Here is a 27,885-nt window from a genome sequence, read left to right as displayed (position 1 = left end):
CAAACTGCAACCTATTCCAAAGCCACAGAACTCCTAGAAAGGGAAGCAACCAGTCAAAAACACTGCATCTGCCAGGAATAAAGAAAGAAAGAGGGAAGCCTGTAATAAATACAGAATTCATCTATATGCATAAAATCAAATGCAAAAGTACAACAATTACCTTAATCCACTATTAGCACAAAGGGACAATTAGCCAACAGCCTCCACTTTGTGATAGTGGTGAAGATCTGGACAAAGTGAAAAAAAAAACTGACCTTGCCTGCCACCTAGTGGCCATACCTGGTTACACAGTATGTTTTCTCCTAAACCAATATGCACAATTCAATATGAATAAGTCTCTAAGATCCTAACACTGCCTGTCCACGGCCGTAGCGATATCCTGTGGTGGGAGCTGCCATCGGGGAGCAGGAAACAACTGACTGCTGTTCTCCGCACTGAGCCTATCTGACAGATAGGTATACCGCAGAGAATCGCTATGATTCTCTGCTCATGGACAAGGGGGGGGGGGGGGGGGGGGGCTGTGCTTTCCATAGCAAAGCTATGGAAAGCGTTCACTGCATTCCCCACGGCTGGATTATTGCTGCGGGGAACGCATCGAAAATACGCCCGTGGACAGTCCGCCTAAACCTTGCAGGTGGAACCCTCTTTTCTGCTACCTGATGCTCCTACATCTAAATCCAATGATCTATATATAACATTATCATTAGGAACTCGGAGCACACAGCACGACCGCCGTGTCCACAGCAAGCTCAAGCCTTACCATTTTTTGCGCAGCCTGTAGTTTCTCCTCTTTCAGTACCTATTAAATCTTGAAAGCACTTCAGCCAATATGAACAGAGGCTAAAGAAAAAAAGCCAGCCCACCAGCCTGAAAGCGCTGCGGAATAAGTTGGCGCTATACAAATAAAGATTATTATAAAACGGACTCTCTACATCCAAGGTAAAAAAGCTTCGAAATTCCATGCTAATAAAATTAAAATCAAAGAACCCAAATCTTGGATCCCTTATCTAGTAAATGCCCAAACAACAACATTATGCATCCTTCAGAAATATTGGAGGAATTTAATAAATACTTCAACAAAACACCAATTTATCACACATTCGCATCAGATGCTTATAGATCATTGTCTTGGTATACAGACACTCCTGAATGCAGCTATGGCTCTATAACATTTAGGTTCTGATCACCGACCCCATAACATGCGTACCCCTCTGTAACATGTGCTGATGGCTACCAGATTTGTATCACACATTCTGGAATGGTAATTCTATTCCTTCTAAGCAGATATAATCAAAGCTGTGAACAACAACAGATGGTTTAAATACATGCATCTCGGCACATCAAATAAAGGAACATTCATGAAGAGTTGGGAAGTCTGGATCCACAGCAATGTGTGTTACATGCCAAAATCCTATTTGCTGTAATTACTCTTCTCATGTCCGATGACTTGATCCAAAAAGTTTACAGTTTTGTCTTTTTATGCTCAAGTTACACAGTTCAACCTCTCTGTAAGAGACTCTATGATGACCCAATCAATGAGGTTATGTTATTTGTTCATTACTACTACTATTACTTTGTAAAATCTTTTTAAATAAAAATTGAATGTTTAAAAAAAAAAAAGTCTAATGTAAAATAATCCTTATAGAGGTTGTCTGGTAACCATACACCCCAGTTCAAAAGCACTACCTGCAATAAAACTATAAAGTGAAGTGTACTTACCCCTTCCACAGTCAGCAGGATCCAGGCCTGCAGCCCGCTGCGGTCCCAGGGTTTGTTGTGACAGATGATATCACATGACTTCTGAAGCCTCTCGCTGTATTTGAACTCCTGATTTGATCACAGATGCCAGGAGAATGAGCCTTTCACTAGCTATAGCTGTCACCTGCTGTCGCAACAAACACCAGGGCTGCAGCGCTTGATTCTGGTGGCCGTGGAAGGGCACGCACACTTTGTCACGAATCACACGCTTCCGCTGTAACCAACCACCTTCTGACGTAATCAAGGGGCAGGTCCGCAGTATCCTCATGGTTCTGAAAAGGTAACTGCTGTCTCGCTTGACAAATATTCTCTCAAGCCACAGGGCCGAATTGTCTCTTTGGAATATAGGATAGGGACAAATGCTTGGTGGGGAGGGGGGTAATTAACATCTATATGTCACTGGATAACTTATTTAAATTATGTGAAATTTGGTACCCTTGAGGTGTTTCTTCAAGTTTGGAAACAGATGGTAGTCGAAGGGAGCTAGATCTGGTGAATAAGGTGGGTGGTCAACCAGCTGGAAGCCTAGCTCCACCAGTTTTGCTGCGGTCGCTTGTGCAGTGTGAGCGGAGACGTCTTGCAGGAACAAGATTCCTTTGGACAGATTGCCGCACCTTTTAGCCTTCAGGGCTGCCTTCAATTGGTCCAAAGGTTCAATGTAATACCTTGCATTGATGGTGGAACCATTGTGAAGGTCGTCCACTAGCAGCACGGCCTCCTTATTCCAGAACACAGACGCCATCACCTCAGTGGCTGAACGTCTTTGAGCGAGGAGAAACGCTGTGCCTCCACTCTTTTGCCTTCTCCTTGGTTTCAGGGTCATACAAGTAAATTCAGGACTCATCCATAGTGACCAGTCCATCCAGGAAGTTCTTATCAGTCCAGAAACACTGACAAATGGATCGGGAAGTTTTCATTCGCAAGCTTTTCTGATCTGTTGTCAACCATTTGGGGACCCACTTTGCTGATAGCTTTTTCATGTTCAAATGTTCATTGATAATGACACAAACACGTTCACCAGAAATCCCCATGATGTCTGCTATTCCTGCAGCTGAAATTGGCCGATTCTCCAGTATGAGGTTGTGCGCAGCATTGACGATCTCCGGAACAACAACCTCTCTCGGTCGTCCAGGACGTTCCTCATCATTGGTGCTGAAGTGGCCCGTCAGTTCCTAACTGTAGAATATGAAGGGCATTGATCCCCCAATGTCTGCGACATATCACCATGAATATCCTTCGCGGACTTTCCTTGCAGAAACAAGAATTTTATCACTCCTCTGCTCTCATTTGCTGTGAATATCGCCTTAGAATCCGCCATTTTGTTTTCCCGCGTGCCTAGATCACTCTTGCCATAAGCTACAAACACAAAATTTTGAAAACATATATTAGACAGATAAGGCTTTTGTGTGATGCAACATTCGTTACCATAGAAACAAAAAGAGAACACAAAGCCAAAGACTTATCAGCAGCCCCTCGTACACTCGATAATTCACTGTATGGAGGACATTGTTAATAAAATGGGCCTTTCCGAAGCAAAACACCCAGATGTGAAGACTAAAGCAGCCTCAAAAACAACACCAGTCACTGGTGCTGCAGATAAGTCGGAGCTTCTACTTAACATGCCCACTCCCTCCCCTACAACATCGGAGAGTGAAAATTACGTAGTGGGAGAGGCACAAGTAGTGGATTACAAAATGCTAGCAATTAAGGTTGTGAAGTTGATCTCTTCTGACATCCAAGAGACTCTAGCAAACAGTCGCTGGTTCTCTGCGTCAACTTTAGGAGGTGCTTGGACAACATAGCGCATGAAATTAAAAGTATAACATCGGAGTGCAGCTTCGCATCTAAGCAAATAGAAAACCTCACAAGAGACAACAAAAGACTCTGGGACCGCCTGGAAGATCTAGAAAATAGATCCAGACGAAATAATCTACGCATCATAGGTGTCCAGGAAACGTATCTACAAAGAGATTTGCGCCAACTCTGCAAGATCCCAATCGCTAACGCACTTGGAATCTCTCATATCTGTAAATTCCAACGGGCACACAGATTGGGGCCAGAGACCAGAACTACAATAGATAATGCATCGTCAGCAGTAAAAATGCACCCCAGACCAGTTATTGTAAAAGTATCTGGACTACGCGGATAGAGCACTAATTTTGCAGAATTTCAAAAGTCCCCATGGAGATTGGGGGACAGAAAATTCTAATCTTTGCAGACTTTTCTCTGGAGGTTCAGCGAAAGAGAAAGGCCTATTCACCAATCTGCTCTGCATTATATAAGAAACAACTAAAGTTTGTACTTCTACACCCAGCAATACTGAAAGTTTACCAGGGCAATGGCGCGAGTCTCACTTTCCATGATCCGGAGAGAGCAGAAAAAGAACTTAGCCTGATGTCAACCCGAATCTCACCAGCTCAAACGGGTAATCGACCCCTTTTGCAAGGCAACTGATGACAAGAATTGGCAGGGGGGCGCCTCAGGTCCACCTATGTCACCAAAGAACAGCGGCATTGACACCAGCCACCTGAGGGTTTATGAGGCGGGTCGTGAGCATGCAGCAGTAAATGATACTACTACCTTAAGTGAGGACATTTACAGGACACTAGACAAAATGTTATTATACATAGATTTTGTCAAGGTTTTTAATATCCCATAGAGTAATCCTCATAAGGGGATATCACGAAAATGCTATGGGTTGTGGAACAACATTAAATAGTAGTGGAACATTTCTGGAGTGGATCTGTGGATTTATTTTTTTATGGACACTATCGAGACCTGGGTTGTACCACTGGATTGGCGCATTGCCTATGTGGTTCTAATATACAAAAAGGAGTTCAAAAGAGAGCCTGGTAACTACAGGCCGGTAGGTCTCACTTCAATCATTGGAAAAATATTCAAGGGGTTTCTGAGAGATGCCATCCTGGAATACCTCAAGAACAACGGAATAACTCCTCACCAGCATGGGTTCATGAGAGGTCAATCATGTCAGACCAATTTGATCAGCTTCTACAATGAAGTAAGTTCTAGGCTGGACCGGGGAGAGTCTATTGATCTCGGATATCTGGATTTAAATAAATGCATCTCTGCACATCAAATAATATCTGGATTTCTTTAAAGCATTTGACATCGTGCCACATAATGGGTTGATATATAAAATGAGACAGCTCGGATTGGGTGAAAACGTGTGTATCTGGGTAAGGAGCTGGCTCGGAGATAGGAAACAGTGTGTGGTAATAAATGGATCATACTCCGATTGGGCCACTGTCTCTAGTGGGGGCCACAGGGCTCAGTACTACGCCCCATTCTGTTCAATATATTTATCAATGACCTGATAGAGGGACTGCACAGTAAAAGTATAATTTTGTAGCATCTGCAAATATTGATAAAGATAATTAATACAACGCAGGACAAGGTACGGCTACAAAAGGACCTGGATAAACTGGGTGTTTGGGTAGAAAAATGGCAAATGAACTTCCATATTGATAAATGTAAGGTTCTGCACATGGGCAGGAGAAACGGATGTCATCAATATACACTAAATGGGGTACTGCTAGGGAAAAGTGATATAGAAAAAGACCTGGGGGTACTAGTGGGCTGTAGACTAAACTGGAGTGACCAATGCCAGTCAGCTGGTGCAAGAGCAAATAAAGTCTTGGGGTGCATTAAGAGAGGTAGAGGGGCGAGGGACTAAAACATTATTCTCCCACTATATAAGGCACTTGTTAGGCGTCACATGGAATACTGCGTACAGTTCTGGTCACTGGTGCTCAGGAAGGATGTTACAGTGCTGGAGGGGGTTCAAAGGGAAACTAAATTAATAAACAGAATGAGAGGACTAGAATACTCAGAGAGGCACCAAAACTGGGATTATTTACTCTGGAAAAAAAAGACGGCTAAGGGGCGATCAAATAACTATGTATAAATACATGAGGGGACGATACAAGGATCTCTCCCATGATCTGTTTATACCCAGGACTCGGTGTTGAAACCTTTGTTCCTTTGGATGTAGAGGATGCCCTCTTGTTACCGACCAACACAGAAGGGGATTCTTTACTGTAAGAGCAGTGAGACTGTGGAACTCTCTGCCTGAGGACGTGGTGATGGCAAAATCCATAGAGGAGTTTAAGAGGGGCTAGATGGTTTTCTAGAGCGCTATGATATTACAGGATGTAGACATTATGTAACCAGCGGGGTTGTTGATCTCAAATGTTGATCCCGGGATTACTCTGGCTGCCATTATGGAGTCGGGAAGAAATTTTCTTTTCTCCAAATGAGCTCAATTGGCTACATTTTTTTGCCTTCCTCTGGACAAACAAGGAGGGGGTTGAAACAAGCTCAATGAAGATAATGTCCATCTAGTTCAGTCTAACATACCTTGCCATGTAAACCTAAAAGTGGAAGATCAATTTTTTTTCTGTAACGCATCATACATGAGCAGGAAACATTGACTTTTTCTCATTGCTGTAACTGTGGTGAAATTGACAAATCTACTTCTGATGCTTCTCACAAAGTGGAATTTAGGGAAGTCAATTTATGCATTCTCTTTTGGGGATTATGCAACACATTTATTCTTAAAGGAAACCGCATTTTATTTCCTTTTGGTTCTCGGCACCATGTTAACCGTGAGGCGTGAGAGCTTTGAGTTACGCACGTCTTTTGTTTTATTATTGTTTACAGTGCATTTTTAGATTGGTAGATGTATGGGTAGATCACAAAGTACATATGCATAGAAGACTCTAATTAGATATGTATATCATATCCTGGAATGTGAAGGGACTCAGGCCCCCACAAAGATGCATGCTAATATGTGTCACTTAAAATGACTGAAATATTCCCTTACTCCAAGAGACACACTTTAGTGAATCTGAATACATTCGAATGCGGAAGTTATGAGTAGGGGAGATATATAGTTCACTTGTGATCTACTCGAAGGTGGGGGTTTTGATTCTTATTAAGAAGGGATCAGGATTAACAGTCAAAGACCACTGGCATGACTCAAATGGCAGGATTCAACATAGTGTCTACAATATTTACGAACCAAAAGAACCTTTCCAGGATTCAGCCCTGGGTCTTATCAGTCCCTAACTGCCCATATCCAAAATATTGCGTCTATGTCGTTGGCACCACCAACTGCTCAACATTTTTCCTACTGTTCCCAATAATCCGATACAACAGTTTATTGTTCAAAGCAAAGTGGGGGAATTGTCGGTCAACTCCAGGGTTCTGTGTCACCCCATTTATGACAGCAACCCTTCCCCATGCTGAAGTAAGGGTTGGATCTCTCATTGGTGCTAAACCAAAGTTCTCACTTGACATTTTAAGATCGGACACACCCTGGAGAACAGAAGGTCCTCATCTTCTCCAGCTAATACCTGTAGAGAAAAAGTTAGGCATTCACATCAACATCCACATTAACAGGGCTGTCCGGTGTAGGCTGGCAGTCACCGGGCGCTACCTTAGTCTCTTTTACAGAGGCCGTTGTCTTTCCCTACAATTCCCAAAATAGGGGAAAATTTCATCCTAATATCACTTGGTGCATCAATTTGCCGACAACCTCCACCTCCTGGGACATAGTCCCCACCACTGTTTTGATAGTAGGCAGTGCTATGGAGTAATCTTTAATGTCACCAAGGATGCACAAAACACTTAGGAATGGGCATGTAGATGTTGATTACCAGGCTGGTATGGACCACTGTTACTAGACTCCCGGAGTCCAACAGGGCTCGTATGTCAACCTGGTTTATCTTTATTCAGCACATCTGAGGCTCCACGTCCAGTACAGGGGAGGCAGTAAACATGGGCTCGGCCAATAGGGTGTGACACCAGGCACCATCACACTCCATCAGCTTGGAGGCCAATGGGCAGCGGGCCAAGACACGGTCCAGCTCCTAGCACCTCCAGCATCGCAATAGTTCCTGCCTACTGGGCGGAGAGTTTGGTCTGCGACTGAGGTCTGTCTGCTCCTTCAACCTTGACCCGGGCCTCTTTCCCGACGCACGTTAATCTTCCCCTGGAAGGTGATACTGGCTTACTCGCTGAAGACTGGCTACCTGGAGGAGGGCTCTGGATAGCAGAGGCGTCTCTGGGTTCCCAATGTTCGACCCAGCGCTGTATCTCTACTGGTAGGGCCCTGATTAAATGGTCAACGAATACTTTGACCACAATTTGCACTGCAGTACAGGTCTCTGGCAACAGCCACTTCTGCACCAGGTAAAAGAGGTCGAACATCTGAGATTGGGTGGGCAGGATGCTCCGATATGTCCAACCATGCACGTGGCAAGCACGGACCACTGTGGTAACCCCCAGCCTGGCAAGAATCTCAGCTTTAGGCCTAGCATAGTCCTGTGCCTCCTGCGCGCTGAGTTCAGGGTATGCTTTCTTTTATCAATGAGTTAAGGGGCAAGAACCTTCACCCATTTATCCTTGGGGAGTCTCTTTCTTAGCCACCCTCTTAAATATGGTCAAATAAGCCTCTACATCTGGCTTCAGATCTGAGCGGACATACGGCTTGGAGCTACCGTGACTGCAGGTAAACCCCCTGCATCTGTGGGAAACCGCCCGCCAACGTATACCAGCACCAGAGAATCTCCAGGAGACCTCCGATCGTCAACGGGGGAATTCTCCAACCGTTAGCGGTGAGTCTCCTTCCTCCGGCGACTCTGCCCGTCTCTCACCACAGCCATTTATCCACCACTCGCGGCTTGTCCTGACCTGCCGAGACCCATCTGCTTACCAGTGGAGTTTAGATACAGCCACTAACCGTGGAGCTGCCCCGACAGCCAGCAACAGCTCTGCTCCCATGAAGTCAGTAGGACCAGGTGACCAGATGTGTCCACGAGAGCCCAGCTCCAGCAAGGCAATACCATGGGCCCACTACAGCTTGCTGAGACTCAACATCGAACCCCTACCCTGGGGAACATCTGGAGACTTTTTAAGGTGTCCCCCGAAACGATGACCCACCACAGCCTGTCAGCCCGTACCATTCTTGGACTTGGAGACTGGCTCCTCAGGGCACCAAGTAATCAACGCCAACTTCCCGGTCTCCAGCTAACCACCAAAGACCATCCGAAGCCTCATTTCTTCAGTTCCTCACCATCTGCAAAAGCGGCACCCACACTCCAGTCTACACTTTTGCCAGCTCCATCTTCCATGCGCCTCATCACCATACACATAGACCGCACTCCATTCCATTGTGTTGCTTACGCCTATGCTTTGCCTTGTGTCCATGTTGATGCCCATGCCCATACCTTGCTCCGGCTCTACCGCTGCTTTTATTTGCTCATGCTCATGTTATGCTCTGCTATGTCTATGCCTGCGCTCCCCCTCCTCTTTCGTTTCACCATCTGTTATGGCCTTCTCCACACAAACCCACCTCACCTACCCCACTGCTTAAGAGAACGGCCTGCGCATCTCAACATGGCCGCTCAACAGAGCAGGAGGCAGGTTGACTCCATAAACACAAACACCCTACATATTAACACCCTCATTTTTGCTGTAACCTTTACCGCCACCCTCACTGCTTGCTTCAACACCTTCCTCCTATGCCCAGTCCCAACCACTCTCTACACAAGCCCCTCCCTACTCTCTTCACCTTTCTCAAATTCCTCCATCCCCCTCCAACCACCAACAAACACCACAGTCACCCTCACAAGTCCCATAATCACCTGCTCCCCCTCACTACCCTAATACTCTTAGCCACAGGGGCATCTCCCCCAACCCACCCCGTACTGCTCCCTGCCAAAACCTCCCTCTCTCATCTCGCCAAATTGCATCTTCCAGGTTATTCCCGTGCTCCTTCCCTCACCTTCTCATCATTCGAAGTACACAAACTGCAACTTTTCTGTCTTCTCCTCCTGTGTGTCGCAGTTATCTACTGGCCCCCGGATACCCGTCTGTTCTTGGACCACCTCACCACCTGGCTCCCCCATTTCCTATCCTGTGAACTCCCAACCCTCACCCTCTGATTTCAAAATCCCCACTAATAGCCCCATCTGCCTTCCAGCTCCTAACACTCGCCTCTTCCCTCGGCCTATCACGACTCTTGAACTTCCGCACTCTCAGAGACAGCAACACTCTTGACCAATTTTCCTCCACCTTTGCTCTGCCTCTCACTTTACTAACTCCCCCCCCTCCTCTCAGATCACAGCCTCCTCTCCCTCTCTATCAGGCACCCCAATGTCTCTTCAGACCTTCCCACCTATCAAACCTCCAGACCGTCCATACCCAACAGTTCGCCGAGACCTTACAGACTTTCCTGTCCAGCATTTTTCTTCCTCTCCTGCCCCAACCTGGCTGCCGAACACTACCACTTCACCCTCAGATGTGCACTGGATAAAGTGGCACCCCCATGACCTGAGCCGTCCGCCACAGACCACGACAATCTTGGCTCACACCCCAAATGCGCTTCATTCGGCAGTGCTCCAGCTGTGGTAAACGGCTGTGGCGAAAATCCAGACTGCCTGCAGACTTCGTATACTTCAAATTTATGCTTAAAATATACAATCTCACCCTCCACCATGCCTAACAAGTTTACTTAACCTCCCTCGTCTCCTCCCTATCCCACAACCCTAAACGACTCTTCAACGCCTTTCACCCCCTCCTCAGCCCCAAAGAACAGGCCCCCATGACAGATCTCCGTGTTGGAGAGCTAGCCCCACATTTCATATAAAAATTTTTTTAAACAGCCATAAAAGATACCCCAAAACATTGCATGGCTAGCCCCGATGCCGCTCTCTTCGGTGAGTGAGAGATGGGTGGAGTGCTATCACTGCTAGCGGCCCTCTCCCGCCTTACACCTCCTCCAGTCCCTGTCTCTGGCTGTCATTACCTTCCTCACCACCATCTTTAATCTCTCTGTCCTCTGGCATCTTTTACTCCTCAAACACTCCATCACAACGCTACCACTAAATAAACCAACCCTTGACCTAACTGACACTACCAACTACCAACCCATCTCTAACTTCCCCTTCATCTCCAAACTACTTGAATGTCTGATCTATTCCTGCCTCACACGCTTTCTCTTGGGTAACGCTCTCATCAACCCCCTACAGCCCGGCTTCTGCCCCCTACACTCAACTGAAACTGCCTCACTAAAATATCAAACGACCTGATGATGGCCAAGTCCAAGAGTGACTACTCCCTACTAATCCTCCTTGACCTCTTTGCTGCATTTGACACGGTTGACCATGACCACCTCCTCGCTATGCTCCACTCTATCAGCCTGAAGCACACTGCTCTCTCCTGGTTCTCCTAGATCTCTGACCGCTCTTCCAGCATTTCATTCGCTGACTACCTCCTCTCCACTTCCTCTTGCTGTTGGGGTTCATAAAGGCTTGGTCCTTGGCCCCCTCCTCTTTTTTATCTCCACAGCCCCAATTAGTGTAATATCATTAAGTTATTTTCTGCCTTTAGTCTGATGATAAAATTGTTAGACAAAAGTATAGTTTGGCACTGATTTGAAATTGAAGTGCATACTTGAATACATACTGCCAGATTATCCCACAGATTACAGGTGACAGTTGGGGACCTAGCGATGGGACACTTTGTGATCAGATCATTTTTAAAAAGGACCCTTCCCTGAAGTAAGGATTGTTCAAAGCAGAAAACCCCTTTAAATCATGTTACTACTATGAAATGATGATTACTAGATGCAGCTGTAAAACACAGTTAAAACCAAATTTCAATGTTTTACAGTAATGCCGTCTCATACTCACTCACTATAAAACACATGGTATCTCTTCTGATATCAGAGAAAACACAGCATGCTTCAGAAGCCGCCACTCACCATATCACGGCTCCTTCCACATACCCATTGGAACAGAAAGTGAGGCAAGCCGAGATGTGTGACCACTTGAGAACATTTACTTGAGGTGGACTGAACACATGAGGTGGACTATGCTAACATCATTTCTGAAAAATTTGGCGATTTTTTTAAATTAGCGGAAATATGAAAGATAATTATGGCAACGGGTGAAAACAAAAAGGGTTTTTATGAATGTCCTATATTACTTTAGCCCAGCTTATGTCTTACAAAACCCTTACAATTTGGTATTGGCATAATCGTATCGGCCTGTAGAATGAGCGGTTTAAATAATATATTAAAGAAAGAGAATGCAGTGAAAAATAAAAATAAACATGCCAGAATTACCGATTTTGTTAATCTTGTCACTAGAAAAAATGGAATAAAAAGCGATCAAAATTTTACATGTTCCAAATAATTAGATAAATGAAGACTAGTTTCAGTTGGACCTGCAACTGAAATGCATTGAACCATATAAATCACATCTGAACCACAGGAATTACATCTGAATTAGAGATGAGCGAATATACTCGTTTCGAATAATTACTCGATCGAGCACCGCGATTTTCGAGTACTTCCGTACTCGGGTGAAAAGATTCGGGGGGCGCCGGGGGTAGGCGTGGCGGAGCGGGGGGTAGCAGCGGGGAACAGGGTGGAGCCCCCTCTCTCTCCCTCTCCCCCCCACTGCAACCCCCCACTCACCCACGGCGCCCCCCGAATCTTTTCACCCGAGTACGGAAGTACTCGAAAATCATGGCGCTCGGGTGAAAAAGGGGCGTGGCTGAGTAAGTTCGCTCATCTCTAATCTGAATCTCTCTCTAAGTTCAGTAGACCTCCCTTGTTGGAGGCCGACTTTTACCGTACCGCATTTACACTTGCGATCATCAGGATAGGATTCTTTCCCTCGTCTATTTAGGCTAAGTTCGTATCTATTATAGATGGTTTGTCCGGTAAATCAGCCCAGAACACACTAATCTAAAAAGGGGGTGGACTACTAGACCATACTATACCTACAGTCAGCTTGATTATCACGAACCCCATAGATTTTGGGACTGATCTCAGACATTACCGGGAGCGCTCTATTGTTTTCCATGGCATATTTATTCTAAAAACCAAATAAAATAAAATAAAGTTTGATATTTAAGACGAATCAAGATAGTCCCGTATAGAATTTTCCCCATTGGAATAGTGTGACACGCACGAGTATACTTGTTTCTTTTTTTTTTTTTTGTCATTATTCATGATTTGTTCCCAGCCCAGTGTTTTTAATATATATTAAGATTTGATTTTAGGGATCTTCTGTGATTACCGTTTATGGGAGGAGACAGGCTGCTGCAGCCTTTACACATTACAGCCGGGAAAGGCAGCAGCTCCTTATTTTTTACCGTTGTGACCTCCTTTAGCTACAATTTAAATAACGTAGGCAACTCCATTAGCTCTAGACACTCAGAAATAAATCTGTCGATACCAACAATTGTAAAATCATATCTGATGTGAACTAAGTAGTTGCTCTATTTGACATTGTACAAGGACGTTACATGGCTTCATCCTAAATGTAAACATTGCATCCCAACCGTGAAGACCGGCTCCTGGGACGCTCTGACATTTCCTCCGTGTATCACTGAATCTACAGGCGAACTCTATGTTGGGTCTATCCACCTCTTTTGTAGTTGCATAACGCCCTAAATAATAGCAGCTCAGAAGCCTTTACTGCCCCAACCGTGTCTGCGCTTGTCCATAAAACATGTGTCCATAAGAAGCAGCGTCATTTAGGATCTTGGTATGAAAGGTAAATCAATATTTTTTTACATTAGGTTTGTGAACATAGAATAAAAACACATCCATATAAAAAGGCAACAACAATCAAATGATAAAACAAGGGGCTTTTCTTGCATCTTTTATACAGGTACAAAGATTATCAGCAGTGCTTCTTGCCCTTGAAGAAACAGGGAGCACTGTCAACAAGAATGGAACATGTATGGAGGAGGGAGTAAAGGCCCGTTACACAGTACGAGCTATGATGCAAGCGATGCCCATCATCCCCGTGTGTAATCGCTGCGGTTACACAGGAGTGAACATCGCTTGATCGCTCACAGCAGGGAGGCAGGGCGGCTGGAGGAGAGTTCTCTCCCAGTTCTCCCCCCACCCCTCTCCATTCACTGTAAGCAGCGGCCAGCAGGGCGGCTGGAGGAGGGTTCTCTCCCAGTTCTCCCCCCACCCCTCTCCATTCACTGTAAGCAGCGGCCAGCAGGGCGGCTGGAGGAGGGTTCTCTCCCAGTTCTCCCCCCACCCCTCTCCATTACACTGTAAGCAGCAGCCAGCAGGGCGGCTGAAGGAGAGTTCTCTTCCCGCTCTCCCCCGCCCCTCTCCATTTACTGTAAGCAGCGGCTGCTCAGTGCTGACCTACTGCTGGTTACACTGAATGATGGTGGTTCTGGATTTTAAGCCTGCTCGTCCAGTCACTTAGTCTCCGCATGCTTTTACACGGGACGATTATCATTCAAAACCCCGAAGGAGCCGGACCAACCAGAACGATAATCGTGCCGTGTAAAAGGGCATTTAGTGACTGAACGATTGTACAAGCAACCATTCACATGAAACACAATAATTGCACCATATAGTTGTTTTAAAGTCGTGCTAATTGACTTGCTGTATCCGCCTTTAAGGCAGTTTATCTGTCCGCTCTTTATTTAACCCTAGGCAAGGAGAAAAAAATAATCAGTTTACATTCAGCTGATTAAAACAAAATGAAGAAACATGACAAGTGGAGGCCTTCATGTAATTAAAAATACGGTCGATGATCATTTGTCTCAAAAAAGAAAATAAAAACAATAAATATAAATGTTACAGACATTACTGCTAGAACTTCACAACATTCCAAAACACAGAGTGTACTGTGAAATGTAGCTACTGCTCATTAAGGCCGGCTGCAGGATCCTGCACTGGGTCCGACCCTGTGCCCAGCTGGTGCCCCGCGTACCTGGCATTTCTTTTTATGCGCAGGTTGCCTTATGTACTGCTGATGGTCCAGCCAGTGAGCCGTGAAGACATGCACAGATTTTTTTTTTCTTCCAAACCCTTGCTTTTCCCCGCACCATCGCCTAGCGATGATATGGAATCCGCAACCTTTCTGCAATGTCAATTGCAGATGGGCAGCAGGGCGGTCGGCTTGCATTGACTCTGATTTTTCCTCTGCGAGCAGAAAATTGCAATTAATTTCTGCTCGTGTGCAGATAAAAGCACTTTGCTGTGGCACCCGGAGGTTGACGCCCGTGCTGGATTCCGCCATGCAAATCTGGTCATTGCAGCCGGCCTAAAGGGGCTTTACACAATTTCTCTGCACCAACAAGGGAGGAGTGGAAACTGGCGGAATTAGATGGACATAGTAACAGTTAGGCTACAGGGAGACAATGTTACAAAGAGGTCAGAGCAGAAGCAGCAGAAGTCTCTAGTGGCCGATGCTTGTAACTGCAAGTGCAGCTCTCATTGAAATCAACGCAAGCCGTGCCTGCAGTTACAAGCACCAGCCGCTTCACAGAGGTCAGAGTAGAAACATCCACTCCGACCCCTCTGTAATTGCAGTGCTGTCAGCAGGCGCACAATCAGCTGATCGTTTGGGATCCGTCGCTCAGAACGCCTAACGATCAACTATTGATGACCTATCCTGAGGAGACATCAATAGTATTCTCCCTGGAAAACCCCTTTAAGTGAAAAAACAACAATACATTGAATGAGAGTTTCCAAGTTCTATATAAAATTCCTCTTTTTATGTTTAAAGTATATTTCCAGTAAAAACAAATGGTCAGTATCATGAGGCTTTCTGCCGGCGGCACCATAAACACGTATACTCAGCTCCCCCTCTTCCCTGATATTTGCAAGCTGGCCTCCATACACATCAGCTGATCCAACTGGTGATAGCAGCTTACAGGAACCTTTTCCATGTCTGGTCCGGTGCTCAGCCTTAGCGTTGGTGTACACCAACTTCACGCCTCCTGTATGAAGCATACATTCCAGACGTGATATGACAGCTGTAGGGTACCACCGTTGTAAACGAAGAAAGCAGCATATTATACAATAGGTTGTGTTGTGGTGGTCCTCTGTACAGGGAAGTGGAGCTTGCTGCACTTACATATAATTTGCGAAAAAGTTATGCCAATGCACAGTGGAGGACAAAAGGACACTTTGGTGCCATATGCATAAAGTTAACATGTCCACAAGGAGCTCTTCTTAAATGTGCACCAAGTCTAAGTCTGGCAAAAACTAACTTTTGATCATTTGAATAAAGTTACAAGTGGGAAGAGTTGTAACCATTTGGCTCACCGAAAAAAAACCGACTCACCTACACACTATGCATTGGCAGTTAAGTGTTGTTATAGAGACCAGATAGCATTTAATCAAATGTCGCACTGAATTTTCTACTCTGCTCCAGAGTAAGGGTTTACACGTCGCAGAAAAGAATCTGCACCAAAATCCACATGCGCAAAATTCACTGTATTGCAACAAATAAATTCGGCAGCATTTCTGCACCCAATAGAGAAACCGGGTTGACATGCATGTGATGCCCACAGGTGCTGATTGGATGCTGGACGCATGGACTTTTCAGGCTGGGCTCCCATGTCCGCTCCAGAACTGCAAACACATATGTAGCTCCCAACCCTGTTTTCACTGTCCCCGCTAGCTTCCCATTTCAGGTCTGCTCCCGACCCCGCTGTCACTGTCTCCGCCAGACTCCCATTTTCCCTTTCCCCTGCTCGCCCCGGGCGGCCTCCCAATCGCCTCCTGGCTCCACTGTCCCTGTCGCCCTACCATCTCCCGTGTCAGACACACTGTGACCATCTTTGCCGCCGCCCTCCCCTCTGAGCTCCCGCATACGCTCTGCTTCGGCTTGTCAGCCTCCCATCTGCGGTCCTGGGACGGCTGTCACAGTCTCCGGCATCGGGCTCCCATCTGCAGTTCCAACCCGGCTCTCACTCTCCACACATCACCCTTCGTGGCCACGCTGCCCGGTTGTCACAGTCTCCGCCGGTGGCCTCCCATGTGTAGTCCTGGGCCGGCTCACACTGTCTCTGGCGGCCGCACATCTCCTTCGTGGCTCTGCTGTCACATGAATGGAGACTGTCTGCAGTTGTTGGAGTGAGAATAGCTTGGAGATGGGCGTGGCTGTGCAGAGGTGTGGGAGCATCAGCCAATGGGCAACATTTGGGCGTGACCTTCAACTGAGCCAGCCCAACCCATAGCTACTAGTGCAGCATGTCAACATTTCCAGTGGAGACATAATGCACCAGTACCCACTTACACTGCTCTGTACATTGCTCCATGGTGTGTGAACCCGCCCTAAGAGGAAAAGTGCATTTTATTGGCTGTTAGGATAGTAACAATTACATTGCGCATGTGAAGAAATGGTATGTACCAACAATCTTTCATAATGGTACTGAAATAAGGTATTTAAAATAAATTTCACCTTTTTAAAACACATCAGGGGCTTTTATATAGATATTCTGGGAGCTGCCCTTTAAAGGAAGAATAAAGAGCGATGAGCTGCAGGTTACACATTAAACGCTTACCATATTCGTCTGACTATAAGGGCTCTTTTACATCAGGACTAACTGTAGTGTGCAGGCTGGGGAAAGGGGCGGCAGGACTGACTGCAGTGTGGAGGCTGGGAATGTCATAGAAAGGTAAAGTTGGAAGGGACCCCCGGGGTCATCGGGTCCAACCCCCTGCTCAGTGCAGGATTCACTAAATCATCCCAGACAGATATTTGTCCAGCCATTGTTTGAACACTTCCATTGAAGGAGAACTCACCACGTCCCGTGGTAACCTGTTCCACTCATTGATCCCCCTCACTGTCTAATATCTAATCTGTGTCTCCTCCCTTGCAGTTTCATCCCATTGCGTCGTCTTTCCTTGTACAGATGAGAATAGGGCTGATCTCTCTGCGCTGTGACAGTCCTTCAGATATTTGTAGACAGCTATTAAGTCTCCTCTCAGCCTTCTCTTCTGCAAGCTAAACATTCCTAGATCCTTTAACCGTTCCTCAAAGGACATGATTTGCAGATTGCTCACCATCTTGGTAACTCTTCTCTGAACTTGCTCCAGTTTGTTTATGTATTTTTTAAAGTGGGGTTGCCCAGAACTGGACACAGTATTCCAGATGAGGTCTGACTAAGGAAGAGTAGAGGGGGATAATGACTTCACGTGATCTAGACTCTATGCTTCTCTTAATACATCGCAGAATTGTGTTTGCCTTTTTGGCTGCTGCATCACATTGTTGATTCATGTTCAGTCTATGATCTATTAGTATATCCAAGTCTTTTTCACATATGCTGCTGCTTAGCTCAATTCCTCCCATTCGGTATGTGCATTTTTCATTTTTCTTGCCCAGATGTACGACTTTGCATTTCTCCTTGTTAAATACCATTCTGTTAGTCGCCAACCACTGTGAAGCTTTTCTAGATCTTTTTGAATATTCTCTCTCTTCCCTAGTGTTAGCTATCCCTCCTACCTTTGTGTCGTCGGCAAATTTGATCAGTTTCCCATGAATTCCCTCCTCTAGATCATTTATAAAAATGTTGACCAACACTGGGCCTAGGACAGAGCCTTGTAGTTCCCCACTTGATACATTTTTCCACTTGGATGTGCAGCCATTTATCGTTGAGTACGATCACTCAGCCAGTTGTGAATCCACCTAACAATTGCCTTGTCAATCCCATATTTGGTAATTTTTTCAATAAGTATGGTAGGAGATACTTTGTCAAATGCTTAACTAAAGTCAAGATATACAATATCCACTGCATTTCCCTGATCAACCCAGTCAGCGATTCTGTCATAGAAGGAAATTAGATTTGTCTGACATGACTTGTTTGTTACAAATCCATGCTGTCTCTGTCTCTAGATGTTCATCAGGACTGACTGCAGTGTGGAGGCTGGGGGATGTGCAGCAGAACTGACTGGAGTGTGAAGGCTGGGGGAAAGGGCAGCGGATGCTTCAAAGAGTGGAGGAATTGCATCAGGTGGGATATCTCTAATCTATTAAACCCTAATGTCTTCACAGGTCAGACAGTGGACTGGAAAGGGTTAAGGCTGTACAGCTCCGTTGTTGGTAGACGTCCGTCGGGGTTCTCTTACTGTATATTGCCAGCCTCTCTGCTGTCGGAGCCTATCCTACGTGTCAGCTCATGCAGTACTGGCTTTAGCCAGCATATAGCGCCGTTGTATAACGGCAGAAAAAGAGTAAGCCCCCTAGGAAAACCATATACAAATTGGATTGGAAAGGGTTAATGGAGCCTTTTAGGAAAGTTGGATGGCCTAGGAGAGGTCTCTGCACTAAAAATCTGCCCTGCATTCTAGCAGTTATCATCTTTTTCTAATCCCACTTCTCATGTCTCCAGTACCCCGCGGTTGCAGGGGCTTGGAGTGTAATACACAAAGGGGCAGAGAATAGGCTATGCACTCTGTCCATCTACAATCAGTCGCACATATCCCCTGATCTGTACACAGGCAGGCTGACCAAACAATAGGAAGCCACCATAATAGTACAAGTCCTCCTGTCAGTATCCTGCTCCGTACTGTTAACAAACAGGCAAGTGAAAGCCAGTATAATATTCAAGGTACAAATACCCCTCTCTGCCACCTCCTCCTTAATATCTACATATATTCTTCATTATAGTCAAGACCACCATGTCCATAAATCATAGTGTTGGCCGCAAAGGTCCCCCATAACAATGTGTCGGCTGCAGATGTCTACTTTATTGAACTTTTTTGCACACCAGTTGGTTTGAAATATTTTTTCCTTACTTTTCTTCCAACTAAACCTTAGGTCGGTCTTATAGTCCGAAGAATACGGTGTATGGGAGCACAGAACATGCGACTCTTCACAAACACTTGTAATAAGTCAAAACAGTCTTTCTTGGCATGAACAGCTTATTTGGCTCGTTTCTTATATCCTCTTTGTGGCTTCTAGCATCTGATTAGTGTCTGATTTCAGGGAATTTTCTATTTGTGAAGCTAACTTTATCTAGCAATGATGTTCCTTTAGGAAGTGCAGTAGTACAATCATATGCGACGTGTGAGAGATATATAGTGAGATATCTCACTAAACATGGAGAGATACTAACCATAACAAAACAAATCACCATTGCTTTTACAAAATGTTAACATTGATTATGAATGTAGATTTTCTATTAAGATTTGGTAGATAGAAACCATCCCAGTAGCCCGTTGTATCCGAGATCACATGTGTGACTCAAGTTAAAAAAAATGGGAATAAAAGTTTGTGCCCATTCAATGGGAGAATGTAAAGATTGAGCAGATGTTAATGGGATGACAGTATTGTCAAGTGTCCTGATAGCAATAAGGCACATAAGCTTTAAGAACCTTGCTACCACAAGGCTTCTGGCACTGCATTGCATTGATAAGTCAGCTACAAAAGGCTCATTGGTAAGTCATTGTGACAAGTGTCCAAGGCCCAGTAAGAAGTCCTTCAACACTGGCTCTTAGGTATATTTTTCCATTTATGTGTATTGAGTGACTCAAGTACTGACAGTTCTCTATCTTTTAGAGTTATTTGGTGCTTCTGATCATAGGAAAGTGTCTTCTTCCCCTCCCGGGTCTTCGAGAAGTAGTGTATGTTTGTCAGGATCATTTAGAGGGACGCTCTGCTGAGAATGTTTATCAGACAGAAAGGAGTTGATGGAAGCGCGGCTGTAGTGCACAAAGCGATCCAACATGCTAAGCTTTGGGGAACTTCTCCGGTTTTCCGAGATCCCAATGTGAACGCTAATTTCTGATGGGGACTTTTGCCTCAACTGACCTTGAGCTCGCAGTTCCAGTTTCTCACGACTTGGCTTGCGGTAACTGCACAAACAGGAATAGACATGTATTTAGTTGGTTTTGTATAGCTTGTCCCCATCTATGGCCGATACTCATGCAGCTACCAGTGGCTTACTTCTATCTGGCTGCATATGATGCATGTTAATCGGCACATGTTATTGATACCGTAGAACAAGAAGAAACTAAAACCATGTCAACAATCAAATATTTTGTTACACAAATCCCTGGTAGCAAAAGGGGAATGACAATTGACTTACAGTTTTAGCAGCAAAGAGGAAAAAACAACAGAGACTGAAGAGGCGGCCATAGCTGCAGATCCCATCCAGGGCTGCAAAATCAAACCAACCGGCATGAACACACCTGCAAGAACAGTGAACATAGTTAGTCATATATCAAATAAATGGATGTGAATTATCTTAACTCCTAACCCCAGCTACTATATGTAAAACAGCCTGTAGCATCTATTTAGTGATAGGGGTTCTCTGAGACACAGATTAGATATTAGACAGTGCAGAGGGATCAATGAGTGGAACAGGTTGCCATGGGAGGTGGGGAGTTCTCCTTCAATGGAAGTGTTCAGAGGCCGGAAAGACATCTGTCTGGAATGATTTTGTGATCCTGCATTGAGCAGGGGGATGGATCCGATTTACCCGGAGGACCCAATGACCCTTCCAAATGTAACATTCTGTGAATTCTATATCTATGGCAGCAGCCATCAAGTTTTGATTGCTGGTTAGTCTAGAATGTCTGTCTAATATTCCAGCTCATCGCATTCAAGGGAGGAACATGCTTCAGGATCAGGTACAGCCCCTTTGCCTCTGTCTACTAGGAAGGACTCTCATCCTGGAAGGTGTACTTTGAAACCTGCACCTTTCTGCAGAGGTTAGAACCCCACCAAATATGGATGGCCCATCATAAGGGTAGCTATCAATACTAAATAGGTTGTCCCAGGAAAAATATTGTTTATACTTAAATCCAGACCATATTTATACTTTTTTTTTTTCGGCTTTACACTTATTTAAAAAAATAAAGTTTCTGTCCCCAAATATTCCAGTGCTAATCTTTGAATAGCGCAACCTATTATGTATTGTAAATCCAATTGCCAGCTCACTGCACGGACACCAAAGCAGTCGGGTGCACGAACAGGTGCAAGCACACCCCTGAGCAGTAGAAAACAGAACCTCCAGCACTTCCATGGATAGCAGAATAAAAACCGTATTTTATTTAGGACTTCAGGGATATAAAAACATCTTCCCAAAAATGTTTTGCACTTACATGTTTCGAGCAGAGTTCTCATTCCTCGCATCTATGAATCTTATTCTATGAAGAAGAACTCTGTTCGAAACATGTAAGTGCCCAAAAATTTTTTTGGAAGATGTTTTTTATCCATGTCATCTAAATAAAATACGGTTTTTATTCTGGTATCCATGGAAGTGCTGGAGGTTCTGTTTTCTACTACTGTCTATTGTGTCCACCTCAGTAATACCCATTGTACCCTGTTTATTGTTGCTTCCCTCTCTGCTCGCTGGGTATGTGGGCAGGATCCCTGGTCTGGGGAGCGGCTGCGTATGAAGTTTTGCAGCATCTCTTTTGACAACAAAGAAGTTGAAGCAAGTGATGAGTGAGATGGTGTTACCACAGAGAAGTGAGACAAAGATGTGACTAGTGAAACATTTACTGAGGTGGACCAATCACAGGAAGGCTCTTCAATAGGCACAGCAGGTGGCGCTATTCTAACATCAGATCTGGAATATCAGGGGATATAAACATTTTTTTAGATACAAAAGCTATTCATAATTATGGCTTGGATCTAACAAAAGCTATATTTGACACGGTGCCACATATTAGGCTGATATATAAAATGAGATCTGGGTAAAGAACTGGCAATAAATGGTTCATACTCTGATTGGGCCACCAAGGGGGTTCTTTACTGTAAGAGCAGCGAGACTGTGGAACTCTGAGGACGCTGTGATGGCAAAATCCATACAGGAGTTTAAGAGGGGACTTGATGTTTTTCTAAAGCGCTATGATATTACAGGATATAAACATTAAATAACCAGCGGGGTTGTTGATCCGGGTCTTGGAGTCAGGTAGGAACTTTTCAAATCGTTGATCCAGGGATTATCCTGACTGCCAATATGGAGTCAGGAAGGAATTTTTTTCCCCCAAATAGGCTAAATTGGCTTCTGCCTCATTGGGGTTTTTTTTGCCTTCCCCTGGACCAAGAAGGGGGGTGGAAACAGGCTAAACTGGATAGACATTGTCTCCCTACAGCCTAAAATACTATGATACTATCTCAAGTTAATGAAACTGTGCTTGGTAAAGCCAGAGGTCTGTTTAGATCTGCCGATTTCTCATGTGAACGGACGAACAATGTCAGAGTTCGCTTGTGGAGCCTGTTTATACCAGCAGATACATTGTTGGCTTGAGAACTTGTGCACTCACTGTATAAGTGAATGAGAACGACAGGAAGAACGGTATTTAAACCGAATGATTAGTGAATAAGCCAATGATGATTGTAATGCCTGCATAAAATGAATGATGAAAAAAGTTACCACCGCACACCTGTCTATCATTGGCGGCATTTACACTAAACAATAATTGTTCATTGTTGCTCTTTTTTTTCTCTTAATGTTCCTGTGTGAAAGGGCTTTAAAGGGCTGACTAAATCCTCCAGTTCATAAATAAGGGCTGTGGATTACATACCTGCCGCTATAGGGATACCAATGAGATTGTAAATCAAGGCAAAAACAAAATTTATTCTTATTCTTTTCACAGTCTTGCGTGATAAGTCAATGCTGGCGACAACATCCAGGAGATTATTCTGCATGAGAAAGACATATATTTAACTCTCAGAATGAGAAATATTATATATACACACACACACACATATACATACATACATATATATATATATATACACATACATACATATACATATACATATATATATATATATATATATACACACATATATATATATATACACACACACAAAAAATTTAAATCACTCTCCAAGAAGTTGTAGTTTTGCTGCAAAACTCGGCATGCACTTCCATTCCAGGCAAATACGCCAATTATTGGAGTTGTGGGGTAATTAGATGAATGGTCTCTGCAACTGAAGCCTATAAAAGGCCCTCAGAGGCTCCTTGTGTAGAGCTTGACGACCACTAGGTTTCGACCAGATAGTAGAGTCTGAGAGGGGCGCGTTATTGGGATGTGAGAAGCTGGATGGTCGTTATCGATGAATTATTCCCCACCGGCCGTTCTGACCAGACTGTTAGGAGGTACTGGCAGCAGATTTGTGAAGGCAAACAAGGCGCCTGTGCTCAGGACGCCCCCTACAGACCATACAGACCACCAGTAGAGAGGATTGCCTGATCATTCGACAAGCAGCTCCAAATGCTTTGTTGTCCGCCATCCAGAGACAGGTGGCGCCATCGTTACACCCCAGTGTGTGTCGGAATCATTTCCAGGCGCTTGGCTGAAGGAAATTTGGTCTCATGATCCCCATTACATGTAAGGCCTCTGACACCCACCATCACCTGTGTTTGCAGTGGTGTAGTCAGCGAAAAAAAACTGGACTGCTACGGAGTGGAACCCGACTGTCTTCAATGACAAATCCAGGTTTAGTTTGGGCGCTGACGATGGCAGTGTTCCTGTCTGGAGACCTCGGGGTGAGCGCCTCAATCCTGCCCCACTGCTGGTATAATGGCCTTGGGGTTTCACATACAACAGTCGGTCCCCCCTAGTAGTGGTACGGGGGACCATGACAGCTGCGATATGTTCAGGACATCCTACAGCCACTTGTGTTTCTCTCATGGAGGCTTCCAAGAGGCATTTTTCAGCAGGATAATGCTCGGCCGCACACACAAGAGAGTCACAGGAATGTCTTCACAACACTGGAGTTTGCATGATCTAAAGGCTGTTTTAGCAAACAAGGCGCGATATGCTGCAGGACACCATATAGAGCCTGTATGCTTTCATGCCGGCTCCTATCATGGGAGAGGGGGGTGCGGGGGAGCGCGCGAAAGAGGGGAGATGGGGGGGGATATTTATCAGGGGTCAGTATAGAGATCTCCTCCATCATCGATTATACCCAAGACTGTAACAAGGGGGTACTCAAATAGATATATTAGAGGACAATACAGAGATCTTTCCCATCATCTATTATACCCAGGACTGTGGCATTAACAAGGGGGCACTCCTAGATGATAGAAGGTTTCCAGAACATAGAAGGGGGTTCTTTACTGTAAGGGCAGTGAGACTAGGTCAGTCTCTGCCTAAGGACGTGGTGATGGTGATACAATAAGAATATAAGAGGGGTCTGGACGCCTTTCTTGAGTGTTACAATTTTACATGTTATATCACTGACTACTCAGCAGGGTCGGTGATCCGGGATTATTCTGACTGTTAGACTGAAATCTAGAAGGCATTTTTTCACTTAAATAGGAAAATTTGGCTCCTACCTCATTGGGTTTTTTCGCATTCTTCTGGATCAACATTGGGGAGTAATCGGCCTTACATACTATGTTACAAAGTATCTCTCCCAAAGCCCACAGCACCTTGTGTTAATGCATATAAAGTTGATGCAACTTCTCTGGTCCCTATAGTACAACCCATTTTTTTCTGTGCTAGTGTACAATTTCTCTCACCAGCAGCAGTAGATCCTCTGTAGACTCTCTTGTCCCAAGTACAGAGCACGTTTTCTATAGACATATAAATGTGATGCAGCTTCTATGTTCCCCCCAATATGCTGCAGTTTCTCTGTCCTGTGCCGAACTGTAAAATAGCCGCAGCCAACATAGTGCCCATGTTATTTATGGCTGGGTCATGTAATGCAGGAATCCAAAGTGCTGCCGCTATGTAAGATGGAAGACACATTTGGTGACATTATTAAGGTGCCTTGGCCGAATGCTGACCTCTGTACCAGGCATTAGGGAATTCCCCCCCCCCCCCCTTGGGAAGGGGGGATCAAAAGCAAGCATGGACTAACCTAATCCAATTTAGCGAAAATCAGGTCGATTTTATCACCCAGCCGATCGAGACTAGTATCACTAATCATAATATAGCTGCGTTTACTTTCAATACGGTTTTCATTCCATTTTTTCAGTTTGTTTCACTCTATGTAATACATGTTTAAAGAAAAAAAAAAATCTTGCAAAGTGGAAACCACCATCAAGTAGGTCAAGTACTGCTGGCATACTGTATCCAGCTTAGGGTGGTTTCACATCTCCGCTGGGAATTCCGCTTACCTGCTCCATTAGGGAAGCAGGAGAGGGAAATCCCTGCAGCTAAACGCTTCAGTCTCTGGACGGAACCGAACAGCACTGAGCGGACCCCATTGACTATAATGGGTCTGCCCGCTTTTTGGACTGAAAAAGCACGCTGAATGCAGAACTTTTTCTTCCGGTATGTTCAGACGGATCTGCGACGGAATCTCTAACAGGAGGTTTCTACGCAGATGTGAAACCGGCCTTACCTAGTTGTATATGATTAGTACATATAAGGGAATGTGTAACTTCTTAAGAACTTACCCGTATCAACACAACATCTGCAGCTTCAATGGCTACATCTGTGCCAGTACCGATGGCAATTCCCACATTGGCCATTGCCAGAGCTGGAGAGTCATTGATTCCATCTCCCACCATGGCCACTCGTGTACCTTGGTCCTGCAGCTGTTTTACCTTGGCTACTTTGTGAGATGGAAGAACCTCAGCAAATACTTTAGTTATTCCAACCTTGGGGGAAAAAATGGTTAAAATATATTAAGTATTTAAATAAATATTGCAATATACATTATTGAAAATCAACAAATAGTAAAATGTACATCTCCCCCTCCACCCGCAACCTTCATCGCAGGGTTTTGGCTCGCATGGCAAAGGCGGCATGATGGGGTTTAACGTGTAAAAAGCAGAATAGTGTAGTTTCACAAGGCTTCCATTCCTGTCACTTTTTTTTTAGTTGCATGGAAAGCGCTGTCCTCTTGTCCACCGCTGAGTAGAAGTCAACCAGATCTGATATTGTAATATTATCTATAGCATACACTTGTATATAATCAAACATCCTCAGTTAGCTTTTTTCCCCATAAATGCCTTTCTGGGTATTGTAGTCCACCCATTCATTACTTTACTTGCCCATCTTTGAACTAGCACTAGCTTTACTATGTCTACCCTTTATATTGGAACAGATTTATTAAAGGGGCTGTTACAAGATTGCCAATTGGTGGGGGTCTCATTGCTGAGACTCCCGCAGATCTCCAAAAGCAGACTCCCATGTCCCGTCCTGCACGTCACTGTGGGAGTCGCTTTTACTTCCCAGCAAGGACGTCAGCATGAAGGGAGTGGTGGCCGAGCATCACAGTCAGCACTTCATTATTTCATTGGGAGTGACAAAAATACCTGAGTGGGTGTCACTTGGGTATATCTGCAGCCCACCTGAAAGTGAATGGAGCACCAATGCACTTGCATGACCAGCACTCCAATCAGTCTCCTCCTCACTGCAGGGGAAGGGGGTGCAGTAACCCCACAGTAAGGAGGATGGAGGACATACGACCCCCAATCTGGAGATGGTCAAGGGTCTCAGTGGTGAGTCCCAAACGATCAGCAAGTTCTTCCCCATAGCAAATCAGAACAGAATTCTGGTGCATTTTGCCTAGTGAATCTCCCCAATATTCCATTTGCGGTCTGGATAGTGATTTTCAAAGGTTCTCACTATGTACAGTACTGTGCAAATATTTAGGCAGGTGTGGAAAAAATATTGCAAAATAAGAACGCTTTCAAAAAGAAAATTGTGAATAGTTTATTTTTGTCAATTAAGAAAATGCAAAGTGACTGAACAAAAGAAAAATCCTTATCAAATCAATATTTGGTGTGATCGCCCCTTGTTGTACTGCATCAGCAAGGTCTCCCCCAGGTTGGTAGCATCTTTCCTACTAGATTACAACGTTTGGATCACCCTGTCTGACGGATCCTTCCCTAAGAGCATGGGTTTCCAGTATTCCTGTTGAGAGACGAACCGTCGATATATTTTGATAGGTTAATGGACCCTGGTTCGATAAATCTGGAAGGGTTGGAAAAAGTCGGATGGTTGGAGATCTTGGATGCTCAAGCTTTCCAGCAGGAAGAATCAGCATCTCCCAGGCCAAAACAGGACCACAATAATCAGAGGACATATTTTGTGGAGAAACTTCTAGAGTACTCTGGCACTCAGAGGAATTGGAGGGTATGTGTGAACTAGTGCGTGTCCCCAGTCCTGTGTAAACACACCCACAGTGGTAGAAGGATCTCGTGGATTAAGGGACAAAATGTTTTTTCACTTTGCGATTTTTTTCTTGTAGCAAAAAAGTCTGTTGGGAGAGACAATTCCACTGGATACACTATTTGGAGGCTGAGAAAATGAGCCTTTGTATTTAGGGTTCAGGGTCCAGTTGCTGATATGGAAACATATGGCTCCGCCCAGCTGAAGATCTTTTGCGCAATGCTCTGTAGAGA

The 27,885-nt window shown here is 44.9% G+C and overlaps 1 protein-coding gene across 2 annotated transcripts in view; it reads right to left on the bottom strand.

The window, feature by feature from the left end:
• Nucleotides 1–14,181: 14,181 nt before the first annotated feature.
• Nucleotides 14,182–27,885, bottom strand: part of ATP7A (ATPase copper transporting alpha) — a 99,032-nt gene continuing 85,328 nt past the window's right edge. For both annotated transcript variants that reach the window (XM_066584819.1, XM_066584821.1), the window contains exons 20-23: nucleotides 25,930–26,133; nucleotides 23,099–23,216; nucleotides 20,650–20,752; nucleotides 14,182–20,416 (exon numbers count right to left, since the gene is read on the bottom strand). In XM_066584819.1, the coding sequence (XP_066440916.1) occupies nucleotides 20,140–20,416; nucleotides 20,650–20,752; nucleotides 23,099–23,216; nucleotides 25,930–26,133 (702 nt within the window). In that variant the 3' untranslated portion in view covers nucleotides 14,182–20,139. The remainder of the gene's footprint in view (nucleotides 20,417–20,649; nucleotides 20,753–23,098; nucleotides 23,217–25,929; nucleotides 26,134–27,885) is intronic.

Source organism: Eleutherodactylus coqui, chromosome 12 (assembly GCF_035609145.1).
Source record: "Eleutherodactylus coqui strain aEleCoq1 chromosome 12, aEleCoq1.hap1, whole genome shotgun sequence".
Taxonomy (NCBI): domain Eukaryota; kingdom Metazoa; phylum Chordata; class Amphibia; order Anura; family Eleutherodactylidae; genus Eleutherodactylus; species Eleutherodactylus coqui.
Note: the sequence above shows the minus strand (reverse complement) of the source record. Positions and strands in the feature narration are given on the sequence as shown.